The 13,448-nt window shown below is 56.8% G+C and overlaps 7 protein-coding genes across 7 annotated transcripts, besides 4 other annotated features; 5 read left to right on the top strand and 2 right to left on the bottom strand.

Moving 5' to 3' along the window:
- Nucleotides 1–191: 191 nt before the first annotated feature.
- Nucleotides 192–2,591, top strand: EKO05_0007350 (5-methyltetrahydropteroyltriglutamate--homocysteine S-methyltransferase; the record flags this gene model as incomplete). The annotated part of the gene is made up of 3 exons (XM_038943221.1): nucleotides 192–422; nucleotides 470–571; nucleotides 624–2,591. The coding sequence occupies 3 exons, from the start codon at nucleotides 192–194 to the stop codon at nucleotides 2,589–2,591; spliced, it is 2,301 nt and encodes a 766-aa protein (XP_038794032.1).
- Nucleotides 2,592–3,230: 639 nt separating this feature from the next.
- On the top strand, nucleotides 3,231–4,364 carry EKO05_0007349 (uncharacterized protein; the record flags this gene model as incomplete). Its single annotated transcript, XM_038947210.1, has 1 exon — nucleotides 3,231–4,364. One exon carries the CDS (start codon nucleotides 3,231–3,233, stop codon nucleotides 4,362–4,364), a length of 1,134 nt encoding a protein of 377 aa, XP_038794033.1.
- A 969-nt stretch (nucleotides 4,365–5,333) lies between these two features.
- On the top strand, nucleotides 5,334–6,671 carry EKO05_0007348 (Branched-chain-amino-acid transaminase; the record flags this gene model as incomplete). The annotated part of the gene is made up of 1 exon (XM_038947211.1): nucleotides 5,334–6,671. The coding sequence occupies one exon, from the start codon at nucleotides 5,334–5,336 to the stop codon at nucleotides 6,669–6,671; it is 1,338 nt and encodes a 445-aa protein (XP_038794034.1).
- Nucleotides 6,672–7,111: 440 nt separating this feature from the next.
- Nucleotides 7,112–7,765, top strand: EKO05_0007347 (monothiol glutaredoxin grx5; the record flags this gene model as incomplete). The annotated part of the gene is made up of 3 exons (XM_038943293.1): nucleotides 7,112–7,138; nucleotides 7,201–7,474; nucleotides 7,602–7,765. The coding sequence occupies 3 exons, from the start codon at nucleotides 7,112–7,114 to the stop codon at nucleotides 7,763–7,765; spliced, it is 465 nt and encodes a 154-aa protein (XP_038794035.1).
- A 375-nt stretch (nucleotides 7,766–8,140) lies between these two features.
- EKO05_0007346 (uncharacterized protein) lies at nucleotides 8,141–9,221 on the top strand (the record flags this gene model as incomplete). Its single annotated transcript, XM_038943361.1, has 2 exons — nucleotides 8,141–8,384; nucleotides 8,437–9,221. 2 exons carry the CDS (start codon nucleotides 8,141–8,143, stop codon nucleotides 9,219–9,221), a joined length of 1,029 nt encoding a protein of 342 aa, XP_038794036.1.
- A 412-nt stretch (nucleotides 9,222–9,633) lies between these two features.
- EKO05_0007345 (Cytochrome-c peroxidase) lies at nucleotides 9,634–10,818 on the bottom strand (the record flags this gene model as incomplete). Its single annotated transcript, XM_038943325.1, has 2 exons — nucleotides 9,634–10,345; nucleotides 10,394–10,818. 2 exons carry the CDS (start codon nucleotides 10,816–10,818, stop codon nucleotides 9,634–9,636), a joined length of 1,137 nt encoding a protein of 378 aa, XP_038794037.1.
- Nucleotides 10,684–10,741: a tandem repeat.
- A 248-nt stretch (nucleotides 10,819–11,066) lies between the features above and the next one.
- Nucleotides 11,067–11,108: a tandem repeat.
- A 351-nt stretch (nucleotides 11,109–11,459) lies between these two features.
- Nucleotides 11,460–11,488: a tandem repeat.
- Nucleotides 11,489–11,679: 191 nt separating this feature from the next.
- Nucleotides 11,680–11,708: a tandem repeat.
- A 63-nt stretch (nucleotides 11,709–11,771) lies between these two features.
- EKO05_0007344 (uncharacterized protein) lies at nucleotides 11,772–13,148 on the bottom strand (the record flags this gene model as incomplete). The annotated part of the gene is made up of 1 exon (XM_038947212.1): nucleotides 11,772–13,148. One exon carries the CDS (start codon nucleotides 13,146–13,148, stop codon nucleotides 11,772–11,774), a length of 1,377 nt encoding a protein of 458 aa, XP_038794038.1.
- Nucleotides 13,149–13,448: the final 300 nt, after the last annotated feature.

Raw genomic sequence — 13,448 nt, 5'->3', positions numbered from 1 at the left:
CGCGGGCGGTGAGAGCGAAGTAGGCTAGATCAACCCCGCCAAAGGCAGAGAAGACTTCTTAAGCACACCATTCCGCCGTCTTCTCTTGTCCCTCATTCCTCTCATACTCTCTCACTCTTCTCTTGCAGTTTGAGAGTGTCTTCTCTTTTTCTGTGCTCCTTTATTCAACTGCGTAAGAGCCATACATCAAAATGGTTCACTCATCAGTTCTCGGCTTCCCCCGCATGGGTGCGGACCGTGAGCTCAAGAAGGCCAACGAGGCCTACTGGGCTGGCAAGCTCTCACAGGAAGACCTCGTCAAGGAGGCCAGCCGTCTTAGGCAAGAACACTGGAAGATCCAGAAGGATGCCGGTGTCGACATCATCCCCAGCAACGACTTCGCTTTCTACGACCACCTTCTCGACCACATCCAGCTGTTCAACGTACGCCAACAGCCGTCATGTACATGAAAGACTGCTGATGACCACAGGCTATCCCAGAGCGTTACTCCAGCGCCAAGCTGTCTGCTCTCGATGAGTACTTTGCCATGGGCCGTGGCCACCAGAAGGATGGCGTCGACGTTCCCAGTCTGGTGAGCTGAGCGAATCCTTACCATGTGAAGCATCCTCACTAACGCGCCGTAGGAAATGGTCAAGTGGTTCGACTCCAACTACCACTACGTGAAGCCCACCTTCCAGGATGGCCAGACCTTCAAGCTCGCTTCCGACCCCAAGCCCGTGCGCGAGTTCAAGGAGGCCAAGGAGGCTGGCATCACCACCCGTCCTGTCCTCGTCGGTCCCGTCTCCTTCCTTGCTCTTGGTAAGGCCGACCGCAACCAGTCCGTCGACCCCATCTCTCTGCTCGAGAAGCTCCTGCCCCTTTACGTCGAGCTCCTTCAGCAGCTGAAGGAGGCTGGTGCCGAGTACGTCCAGATCGATGAGCCTGTCCTCGTCTACGACCTCGAGCAGAAGGTCAAGGATGCATTCAAGCCTGCCTACGAGAAGCTCACCGGCAGCGGTCTGCCCAAGCTTGTCCTTGCCACATACTTTGGTGACATTGTCCACAACCTTGACGTCTTCCCAAGCATCCAGAACGTTGCTGCCGTCCACATCGACCTCGTCAGGAACCCCGAGCAGCTCGACACTGTCGTCAGCAAGCTTGGCTCCAACCAGGCCCTCTCCGTCGGTGTTGTCGATGGTCGCAACATCTGGAAGACCAACTTCAAGAACGCCATTGAAATTGTTGAGTCGGCTGTTCAGAAGCTCGGCAAGGACCGTGTCCTCGTCGCCACTTCCAGCTCTCTCCTCCATACTCCTCATTCTCTCGACAGCGAGAAGAAGCTCGACGATGAGGTTCGCGACTGGTTCTCCTTCGCTGTCCAAAAGGTCGCCGAGGTTGTTGTCATCACCAAGGCCGTCAACGACGGCCCTGCTTCCGTCCGTGAAGCTCTCGAGGCCAACGCCAAGTCTATGCAGGCTCGCGCCACATCCAAGCGCACAAATGTTCAGGCTGTCAAGGATCGCCAGGCTAGCGTCACACCTGAGCAGCACGAGCGCAAATCCGAGTTTCCTTCGCGTTACGCTCAGCAGAAGGAGCATCTCCATCTGCCTCTCTTCCCCACCACCACTATTGGTTCCTTCCCCCAAACTAAGGAGATCCGTATCCAGCGTAATAAGTTCACCAAGGGTGAGATCACTGCTAAGGAGTACGAGAGGTTCATTGAGAAGGAGATCGAGGAGACCATTAAGATTCAAGATGAGCTCGACCTCGACGTCTACGTCCACGGCGAGCCTGAGCGCAACGACATGGTTCAGTACTTCGGTGAGCGTCTCGACGGTTATGCCTTCACTACCAAGGGTTGGGTTCAGTCCTACGGCTCCCGCTGCGTCCGTCCCCCGATCATTGTCGGTGACATCTCCCGCCCCGCCCCTATGACTGTCAAGGAGTCAAAGTACGCTGCTTCCGTGTCCAAGAAGCCTATGAAGGGTATGCTCACAGGCCCTATCACCTGCTTGCGATGGTCGTTCCCCCGTGACGATGTCCACCAGTCAGTTCAGGCTCAGCAGCTTGCTCTCGCTCTTCGCGACGAGGTCGTTGACCTCGAATCTGCTGGCATCTACGTCATCCAGGTTGACGAGCCCGCCCTCCGTGAGGGACTCCCTCTCCGCAAGGGTACCGAGCGCGAGAAGTACCTGGCCTGGGCTGTCGACTCCTTCAAGCTTGCTTGCGCTGGTGTCAAGGACTCCACTCAGATTCATTCTCACTTCTGTTACTCTGAGTTCCAGGACTTCTTCCACGCCATTGCTGCTCTCGACGCCGATGTTCTCTCCATCGAGAACAGCAAGAGCGACGCCAAGCTCCTCAAGGTCTTCGAGGACAAGGAGTACCCCCGCCACATCGGCCCTGGTGTCTACGACATCCACTCTCCTCGTGTTCCTTCTGAACAGGAGATCAAGGACCGTGTCGCTGACATGCTGAAGTACCTGAAGCCCGAGCAGCTCTGGATCAACCCTGACTGCGGTCTGAAGACCCGCCAGTGGAAGGAGACCAAGGCTGCTCTGGTTAACATGGTCAACGCAGCCAAGTACAACCGCGAGAAGTACTCTTCTTAAATTCCTGCCATTTGGCAAACTCGATTGTGTTTCATCAACACAGTCGCTTCGAGTAGCACATCAACATGCTACCGTGTAATATGTGCAATGACGTTTTTATGATACCCAAAAGTTCAACCTGCATTCTGGGTCGTTATGGTAGTTTCTAGAGGGGATCTGGGGAGATGAACGATCTCAACATCGGCGTTCATCGATAGCAGCAGGCTCGGTGCATGCTAGCGGCGTTTTGGTTTGACATTCGGGAACTCGCGAAGTTGGACTTACCAGCATAGCCAATCAAGTCCTTTTCCACGACTTGGGTGAGGCTGGTCGAGTGCTTGCATCCAGGATACATTCTTTCCTATAGCTTGCAAAGCAAACGGAGGTACAAGAATGTAAACCCATTCAGCCTCGTACGTTGTTCTTTTTTATTTGACAGTGAATGGCTTTCGTGACGCACAGCTTCACTTGGGTGTTGCGCTCTTTTTTCAAGATGGTTAATTGTCAGTCGAAACGGAGGAGGCTCTGGGTACCTTACAGGGGGGGGGGCTAGCGCAGCCTCGGCTCCTTTGTCCTTCCTACACGTCAACCACTTTGCGTTTGTCTAGAAAACCAACTCGCCCAGGTGCCGACACCGCGCATGACATCCACACGGTCGAGATGTTCAACTTACGTTCCATCACCCTACTGGTCATATCCTACGTCGTGATCCCCCGCCTTACCTTCCTCCCACAAAACGTGCACTCGCTGCTCATATTATTTGGGCCCTTTGTCCTCCCGCGCATCGTCAACTGGTTCAATGCAGCCCGCACAACCTCTCCAAGCGTCCCCGTACGACCGACTCCGCCGCGAGTGAAGCACGCACTCAATCTCTTGTTCGTCGCCGCCGCCGTCTGCCTGACAGTGTCGCTGTCTCCTTTCGCGCCCGACAACGTGTTCCTAGCGACACAGAGCCACATCCGCACCGAGACAAGCGTTCTGTTTGCGCGGCTTCGGCATCTCAGACCGCTCACAGAGTTTGACAACGCGTTACGATCCAGGTTTGAAGTCAACGGGCGCAACAAGCTGTATTATCTGGCGTATGGCCCTGACACTTTGCTGAACTGCCTATGGTGCGTCACGGCAGACGGAAACGACACCAACAACTACTTCTTCTACAGCCTGCCAAAGATGGTCATACCACACATCTTTCAGCTCGCTGTGCTCGGCTTGGCTACCTCGTCATTGGTCGGAAGCGAAGGCTCGCGATTCCGGACGCACGCAACCATCCTAGGCCTTGCAGCCCTGATTGTGGAGATATGGTTTATGGCGACCTACGACATCACGGTCAACAAGCGGGCCAAGTTTGTTCAGGACATCGACTCGATACACTGGCGTGTTAGGTTCCTGCGATACATTGCCTTTGCAGTTCAGGACATAGGCATGGCTTTCGTGCTCTGGGCTACGAGTACCAATCGATGGCTGGCGAAGCCCATCTCAATTGCGCAACGATTAGAGATGGCGACCCGTGTGTCTGAAGAGACAATGAACAAGATGCGTGCGCTTGGCCTGATCACAAACTCGGTCAATCGCGATCCAGCGCTTCGAGGTGTCAGGGAAGAATACTGGAGGACGGAAGCTCAGGTCATGTCAGAGACGGTGCAAGAGGAAGCGGTCATGGAGCAAATCAACGCAGCCATCAGCAAGATGGACTTCAATGCACTGGAAAGTCGCGTAGGTGAGGTCGCTGATGGTATACTGTTAGGCATTGACGGTCTTCGACAACCGGGGCAGATCGCTGAGGCGTTGTCGTGAGTCTTCCCTTTGCGTTAGGGCATCGGTGAGACGGATAGGATTGGATAGGCTACCAGCGGTATTTACAGCATAGAGTTGTGGACTGGGTCGGTACTTGGCTTAGCTCAATCTGACTTACTTTTGCAATCTTGCAAAAATGGATCCCCACCTGCCGCTCAAGTCTGCTTGTATCCCTGGTCACTTGATCCTTTCGTTTCGTTATGCCGTTGACTCCACTAGAAAATAGTGTTGAACCGCACAAAGCCGAGCGAGCTGCCTCGCCGCCTCAGTGGTGTTCTATTGCAGGCACATGTCACCTCCGTTGTCCCTACTGCGCCTTGTATGACGATCAACGTATCCAAGCAACTCAATACATCCAGGTTGGAGTGTGACTCTTCAGGCTGAATGTGCGTCGCGTGTGCATTCAGCATTCAGAAGGCGCATCGGCACTGCTGTAAGCGGATACAAGCGGTGAGGCTAGAAATGCAGTTCCCGCGCCCTACCGCAACACACCCTGCACACCTGTGACACCCTACAGGAATCTTTCTCTGACTTGCTTGGCCTCTAGACAGACGGGAACATGGTCGTGGCTGTGAATATTTCGACATGCCACACGGCTCCCCCGAAATATCGAAATTTTCTGAACGTGAATGGCGTTCAATTGGCGGTACTGAGCCATCTTAAACCGCTCAAATTTCTCGAGCCGCGGCGCGGTTAGGATCCATCAAATATTTCGTCGACGTCTTTCTTTATCCACTCCGCCATTGATGCAAGGAGGACTAGTCGTCTAGGTCCCGCGATAGCCCATCCTCCATCCTGACAAGTTTAGTTTTGGCTTCTCCGCGTGATAGGAAGGTGTGACTCTTGATTGAAAACTTTGTGTCCTTATAAAGCCCTTTCCCCCAACACAGCACCTGCCTTGCACTCCAAACCAAAATCGCAGCCACCATTGATACCCCAGGACGAGCCAATTCCCTCTCAACAGCCAATATGCCGCCCATTGCCATTACACCTCCCAATGATGGCGAGACAGTCACAGACCTCACAAGCTCTGGCATTCAGCACGCTCTTGAGAAGTCCGCTCCTTCGCAACTGAAGTCGGCATCTCTCACAAACACCATCACCGCCACACCTCCACCGGAACGGGAAACAAAGGCACAAGCTGACGAGCCACACCTCGCTGAACTGGACGCCTCCAAAGTACAATGCACATACACTGACGCCCCACGATCTGTCCCTGCCCTTGGCTCTGCGGAGATGGCCTCTCAAAAAGTTTGCACCGACCATATGATCCAGGCCAAATGGACTGTTGAGGAAGGCTGGGCCGCGCCGACGCTGCAACCCTATGGTCCGATCTCTCTTGCGCCCACCGCATCATGCCTGCACTACGCAACCGAGTGCTTCGAGGGAATGAAGTTGTACCGCGGCCATGACGGCAAGCTTCGCCTGTTTCGCCCAGATCTGAACTGCAACCGTATGCTCATGTCCACGAACCGTATCGCTCTCCCCGCCTTCCCGCCCAAGGAGCTGCTCAAGCTGATTGTGAAGCTGTGCGAGACTGATGGCGCGAAGTGGCTTCCCAAGGATCGCCCCGGCAGCTTCTTGTACATTCGGCCCACAATGATCGCCTCCGACCCAGCCCTTGGTGTTGAGCGACCGAAGGAGGCCCTCCTTTTTGTTATTTTGTGCTGCTTTGCGCCTATGGGCGACATGTCTGGCGGCATCAAGCTCCTCGCATCCCAGGACGACATGTGCCGTGCTTGGCCTGGAGGCTTCGGTTACGCCAAGGTGGGTGCCAACTACGGCCCTTCTCTCGTTGCACAAGGTGAAGCGAGAGCGAGGGGATACCATCAGATTCTCTGGCTCTTTGGTGAGGACTGCACTGTAACCGAGGCCGGTGCTAGCAATTTCTTCGTTGTTTGGCGGACAAGAGAAGGCAAGCTGCAACTCGTTACGGCCGACCTGAAGGAGCGCATCGTTCTTGATGGCGTAACACGCCGATCTATCCTTGAGCTTGCACGCACCAAGCTAGCACCGGGCCACGAGGATCTCGAAGCTCTCGAGGTCGTCGAGCGCAAATTCAATGTTTTCGAGCTCGAGGAGGCTGCCAAGGAGGGTCGTCTGGTCGAAGCTTTTGCGGCTGGCACAGCTTGGTTTGTTACACCCATCAGCCAGGTCCACTTCCGTGGCAACGATATTGAAGTCCCCATGTCCAAGGGCAATATTGGTGCGTATGCCGACGTGGTTAGGACATGGCTGAAGGGCATTATGTGGGGTAGCGATGGAATGGAGAGCCACGAGTGGGGTCACGTTGTCAACGAACAGTAAAATGCTGTCGGAATGTGCTTCGATTCAATTTTTCGCGGCTCTGGAACTGTCTAAAAGGCAAGCATGTCTCAACATGTGGGCGGACTCGAGGATTTGGAGTAGTATAGGTTTGCATGTAGCACGGCGTTCATGTTTCGCGTCATAAAGACGAAATGAAAATCACTGCTAATGAAGAATCAACGTCGCCTTCACGGCAGTTTTGATGTTTATCTTGCTTGGTGTTGGGACTGCCTGCAAACCACCAAGCCACGCGTTTTTGACTTGGACACGACGTGTGCTGGATGGAGCAATGATGGGAGCCAATGGAAGCTTGGTGATATTGATATGAGCTGCTTAGCTCCCGTTACGTTACCTCATCCAGAAATTCTGCGGCGAACAGCTCGGAGGTGCCGTCATCCATCAGAACGCTCCCTCACCCACCCTCCCACCCCCACATAGCAATGTTCTCAAGACGTGCCATCCCACAGGTACACCACCTTTCTCTCCCTCACAAAAAATCCCGATGCAGGCAGTCTGCTAACTACGTCAGACCTTCCGCGCCGCAACCCGCGCCAGCGTCCCGCGCCCGCTTCCAAGCGCCCGCTTCCTTACCCCCTTCCCAATCCGATGCCTCTCCGACGAGGTTCGTAGCGCGATTGATCGCGCCGTTGCTTCCTCACCTGTTGTGCTGTTCATGAAGGGAACCCCAGAGACACCACAGTGTGGATTCTCGAGGGCGAGCATACAGATCCTCGGTATGCAGGGTGTGGACCCTGATAAGTTCACGGCGTTCAACGTGCTGGAGGATCAGGAGCTGAGGGCAGGTACGTTGATGACAGGTTTGCTGCAAGTTGCGTAGGGGGCGATCGTGGCGTGACCCCAACGACGCGACCTTTGGCCAAGCTTGCGCACACTGTGGCATTTCGTCGAGATTGGGCTGACCCGGTGAAGGAATCAAGGAATACTCGGAATGGCCCACGATACCCCAGCTTTACGTCGACAAGGAGTTCATTGGTGGTTGCGACATCCTCATGACCATGCACCAGGATGGCTCGCTGGCGAAGATGCTGGAAGAGAAGAACGTCGTTGTACCTGCTGAAGGCGAGCAGAAGTAGTAGCGTGTACTCCGAAGCTGGGAGTGATGGGCGAAGCACGACGCTGTTGCGGGTAATGACTGTACAATATGGACTTGAGGCGATCTGGCCAGTGAAGCAGCTTCAGAGATGGGCCTTGCAGGAAGTTTTACAACAAGTGCTTGGGCATCGCCACTATTGCGTTGCGATTCATTCAGGTATATGCTCTTGAAAGTCTTGCCTTGCAATGTTTCTTTCTGCCGTGCTCCAAGCGTTGTGGCGGGTGTTCTTTCCTGTGGCGTAGCGCCTGCCTCACTGCCTTGGACGACCCAAACACTTCAATTCCCACCGCATCTGGCCATCTCACCTCACTCTTCTCCTCCCGCTAGGCGCTCTGTCGTCTGTCTAGGGTCAGCCATGGACGGCCAAAGCGTGATATCGGCAACACAGCCATGCAACCGCAATGCCTTCAAGACGCCAAATCTTACCAAGCCTCCAAAGACGACGGCAACCGTTTCGGCAGCAGCCGTGTTCAAGCGGCAGAAGGTGGAATTGGCGCAGACAGGCTCCCGTTTCCGTAGTCCACAAAAGTCGGCTGCAGAAAGATGGAGCAAAAGGAGGCAAGTGGAGAAGGTGCATCCACTGGCACTTTCCTTCCAAGGTAACAGCCATGGTACTGTTGATCGACTGTGCTTGACTAAACCACGTTTCAGAGACGAGTAAAGAATACCGCCGCCACCTGTACTCGATTGCCGTTACTAAGATCAACAAAGACGTCGACGCACTCCTAAACAAACTCGACGAAAGCAACGTCCAGACGACCTGTTCAGACGCTGCTAGCAGCGGCTCGGAAGCCTCACCGCTCAGGCTTACTGTGGCTTTCAAGTATCAGCGTCTTGTCGAAAAGCTCTGCAGTCCACTTTCTGGTTGTCACTACGGTCTGCAGCGCACGACTGCTACGGGCGAGAGGGAGCGTGTCCAGGCGACGTTGCACGACCGCTTACAGGCCTTTGAGAAGCACATGGAGGCAGAAACGCATGAGATCAAGGAGCTACAGAGGCAGTGGGAGGGCGTGGTGGCTGAGATGTTCCAGCTGGGAGTGACTTGCTTGGGCGAGAGGGGCATGGCAGCTTTGCTCTCTACTGCTGAGACGGACACAAACGCCTCATGGCCTGCTTCCAAGGCGGGATCGACCCTCTTCCTTGCCGAGCACGGCAGCCCCGCTCAGAAGGGCAGGCGAAAGAGGAAGCGCGTTTCTTTTGTGGGTCCAGACTTGATGAGTTTGTTCCCCGCATTCTTGATGGAGGCCACAGAGGTTCCCAAGCCGTCTACGCCTGCTGCTCTCCACCTGTCTCACGAGGAGGTTCAGCGGCTCGAAGTGGAGATGGTCGGCCTAGGGAAGCAGCACGTGGCAGACCTGCAAAGGCTGGAGAAGGAGGATCAGAAGTGGTGGATGAGGAAGCAGAGCCAGCTTGCGCATACGTTTACGCAAGACTGAGCAGCTGGACTTTGTTTGTGTCAGCGCGCACTACCATTCGATAAAGGGCCATGGGTGACGATTGTGTGTGTCTCCCTTTTGGTTGCACATGGTGTGGGTCGATGTGATGGATGATGAATACGACTATCTAACATGATGGACGACCCGTGGGGAAAACAGGCGTTTGGAGACCCGATACACGACGGATATTTTCTTCTTCTTTTTTTCTCTTCCTCCTCCTCTTCTTCTTCTCTTCTCTTCCGTTGTTCTTCTCTTCTCTTCTGCTGTTCTTCTAGTTCTATTCATGTTGGTACAGTCTACCCGACTTTGGACGAGAAGCGGCCCTCCACTCTCGCGAAAAACAAGGGTCTAGTTGATCTAGCTGGATATCTCTACAGGTAATGAAATGCTCGGCGTTGACGCGCGAAGCCGCTTAGTCAAAGGAGCTCTTGAAGACCCACCTCTGGTCCTCGGGGTGCTCAAAGGGCACACCCAGCTCAAACAGGGTGACGACGGCATTTGAGAAGTCCTTGAAGAAGGCGTCGTTGTCCTTTGCGTACAGCTCCGTGTACTTGCGGAAGCTCTTGTCCTTGACAATCTCCATGTCGGTGGGCAGCATCATCAGCGTCTTGGTCTTGACGTCTTCGAACTGCTTGGGGCCGTTCCATTTCTTGTACTGCCACTTCTCCTCGATCAGGAGCTTGAAGTAGTCGTTGGTCAGGGTGGTGGGGCTGAAGGTCCAGGGGCCATCGTAGCCGGAGCGGTCCGTGTGGCAGCGGCCGAGGGCGTGGGCACCCGACAGAGCGACCATGGCGCGGTCGTCGAAGCCCATGCGGCCGAAGATGGCGCGGATGTGGCTCCTGTCCTTGGAGGCGTCGGGCAGACGGCCGTCGGGGGTGCAGAAGGAGAGATCGCGGTCGGCGCGGCCGGCGCGGTAGGGGATCTTGGGGCCTTGCATCTCCTGGATGGCGGCGACGCCAGCGAGGATCCAGAGGTCCGAGTAGGTGATCCAGGGGAAGGCTTCCTTGACGGGCTCGAGGAAGTCGCGGGCGGCCTTGAGGCCGGCGTTGGCGCCGTGGTCGCCCTCGGGGGCGAAGCGCATGGTGGCGCCGTTGGAACCACCGGTATTGGTTTCCTTGTCGTAGCTGCGGCGTGTCAGAGGCGGGTTGGGGCGGGCGTGTTGCGGCACTCACGTTCCAGAGGCGTGCCAGGCCAGACGCAGCAGCACGGGGCCGTAGCTGCCGTCGTCGTAGTCGTTGTGCTCGTCTAGCAGCTTGGCAATGTGGTTGTACACGTCCTGGTAGTTCTCGAAGCGCGGGACAAAGGGCGCCTTGGGCTTGCCCTCGAGGCCCAGCAGCTGCGGACGGTACGTGTAGGCGGCGTAGCCAGCAGCACCGAGCAGCAGCGCGCCGGCGCCGACGAACATGCCCGTGGGGTTGCCCTCGAACTTGTCTGCGGGCTCCTCGTTGCCCGTGGCGTAGCCGCGTTGGCCCTGGCGCTGGCCCTGGCGCTGGCCCTGCCACTGCCACTGCGAGCGGGCGGAGCGGGTGGCGGTGGAGCGCCAGGACGGAGCCGCGGTGCGCAGAGCGCGGGAGAGGGTGCGCGAGACGGATGCCATGGTCACGTCAAGTGGTGTTGGGTGCTGGACAGGTAGCAAAGCAGCTGGAGAGCTCAGTGACAGCCGCGCGCGCGTGTCTGGCGATCAACGAACGAGAGCGAGGCGGAAGAAAAGACGGAGCCGCAAGGACGCAGACGCTTTATAAGCCATGGCAGGCCAATCAGGGGCTCTCGACCGGCCTTTCGTCTGGACCGCAGTGATTACGGGATCGAGGTGTTGACGACGGCCAGGAAGACAACCGCCCTGGTTGGCCGGGTGGCCGGGTGGCCGGGTGGCCGGGTGGCCGGGTGCTGGCCGGACAGAGAGTCTGATATCGCACGTTGTTGCAGACACGCACAAGCTTTGATCTCGTCAGTCCCTTCCTGGAGACGCGACGAGCGCCGTGGCCGTGGCCGTTGCCATCCCCCCAAGAAAGCGCTCGGCCCAGGCGAGGGGCAGCGCCTCCTGAAGCCGCGCTGGCTCCTCGGCAGCCAATCGGCTTTGCGTGTTGGTAAGCCGCCGCTGCCAAGACCTCGTTGCCCTCGACAGGTACGGCACGCGAATGCGTGGACAAGTGCGGCTGCATCGGCCTCACACCACCGGCCTCGCTGTCTTCCCAGCCTCCATGTCGAGCTGGGAAGAGATGGCATCGTGCCGCGCTGCACCCTCACCCTCACCCTCACCCTCACCCATGGTCGACAGTAGCCTAGGTGGTGCTTTGTATTCAATTCATGCGGCCTGCCAGCCCGTCTAGGTAACTACGCCACCACGTCCTATTATCCATCCAAGCGCTGTGCTCAAATATGCCTCCATGCCCATCCAAAGGAAACGCCATGCATGCAGGACCCCGTCAGTCTGCGCCGTAACAAGAACCCCACAAACGCCATGCCACCCCATGCCACCCCATGCCACTTCAAACACCCTGCCCATGCGCCAGACGACAAAAACAAGGTACACGTAACGCCTCCTCCATCTCAAAGCAGGTGCGCATGCGGGTGGCCATGGGGAAAAGGCAGGACAAGGCCTGCCGGTAGGCCGGGGATGGCGTGCAGGTAAGGCTGATGATGCCCCTGCATCCTGCTGGGCGTCGATGTGCCCGAGCCTGACGCCGATGCTGTGCCTGCTCGTCTCTCGGGCGTGCCCAGTCGTCCAAGCCCCAGCTCGGCAGCTTCTTTCTCAAGCTTGGGCTTGAGCTGTTGCCAAGACGTGTTGTTGGGATCTTTGGGGATGGCAATGGCACGGCGGTACGAAGGGCAGGCTTCCATCTCCTTTATGCTAATCGGCGGCTCGAGTCGAGATGCCTTGTGCTCAAAGTACGCCTTGCGCGCTGCCTTCTTGGCCTGGTAGTCGCTGGCCTTGTTGCTGCGAGTAGCTTCCTCCCAAAGCTCCATCTTCCGTGCAAACGCACGACGCTCGTCGATCAAAGCTGCCTTTTCAGCCATGCTGGGTCGCAGCTCCGCCGACCACGTGGCGGGGTGGAGGGTGGTGGCATCGCGGATTTCCCTCTCGAGCTTCTGAACTTCGGAGAGCAGGTAGATGGTCTTCAGCGAGTGCGTACTGGCCGGTCCGACGCCGACGAAATTGCCCCACGAGTCGAAGACACCAGACGAGAGACACTTGCGCAGAAGGGAGACGTCGTCAATGCCGACCATGCGCATCATGACGACCGCGTCGTGCTCTTTGACCGTCTTGGACTGCAAGCACGTTTTGCACCATCGTCGAAGAAAGGCCCAGTACGTCTTGCGTGTGCTCGGCGCGCCGCAGCTCATGCAGCCGTGGCCGTGTCGAAGATGCGCATACTGAAACTCGTTGAGTTCCGAAGGCGGCTCTGGCATGTCGCTCCCGTAGTAGTAGTTCCGGCTGTGGACCCAGAGCATGGGATTGTCCCTCAGGAAGCGATAGCAGGATGCAATCTTCTGGCGCATTTCCAACAATTGCGCGGGGTCTGAGAATGAAAGTATGGTGAACCAGCAATCCAGATCGACGCCCTTCTCCAGGATCTTGCCCTTCCTGAACCGGGTCGGCTTGATCTGCTTCCACTTCTGGGTGATGAGCGGCTGGTCGCCATGCCGCAGAGCCGCTAGAGCCGCCTGCGCATTGCCTGGTGACGACGTGACGAAGCCAGTCTGCCGTTGGAGAGGCTCGCTCTTTTGCTCATCTCGTTTGCGCTTCTTGGAGCCCGAGACATTGGTGAGCGGCACCGAGTGCGAGCGCACTTCTTTCAGCTCCTTGAAGGCGCGCTTACCACCTGGTTTTCGGCAGTTGATGACGGTGCCGTACGCCCGAGGAGGCGCCTGGGAAATGGGCGTCTGCTTGTTGACTTTGAAAGCGACATTCTTGACATTCACCATGGCTGGTCAGCCTACCCGCCACTGGGGGAAAGAGAGTCGAACGTTGCCGGCACACGATCGTATCCACAAGAGGTACGCTCGGGCTCATAAAGACGTGCAAAGAGGCCGGGTGGAGGGTGGAAAGCGAGGGTAGAGGTAGAGAGAGCGCGACAGGAGGTCGGCCAAAACGTCGACGTTGAAGGATGGGAAGCGTCGCCCAGGCTTGTGAAGTGCCAACTCGGAACCACTGGCCAGACTGCCGAAAGACCCCGAGCCCAAAGCAGCGTGACCAGGCCCGTGGCCTTCGGTCCTTGACGTGGA

The sequence above is a fragment of the Ascochyta rabiei genome, chromosome 12 (assembly GCF_004011695.2).
Source record: "Ascochyta rabiei chromosome 12, complete sequence".
NCBI lineage: Eukaryota > Fungi > Ascomycota > Dothideomycetes > Pleosporales > Didymellaceae > Ascochyta > Ascochyta rabiei.
The sequence above is the reverse complement of the archived record's forward strand: the minus strand, read 5'-3'. Positions and strand labels throughout refer to the sequence as shown.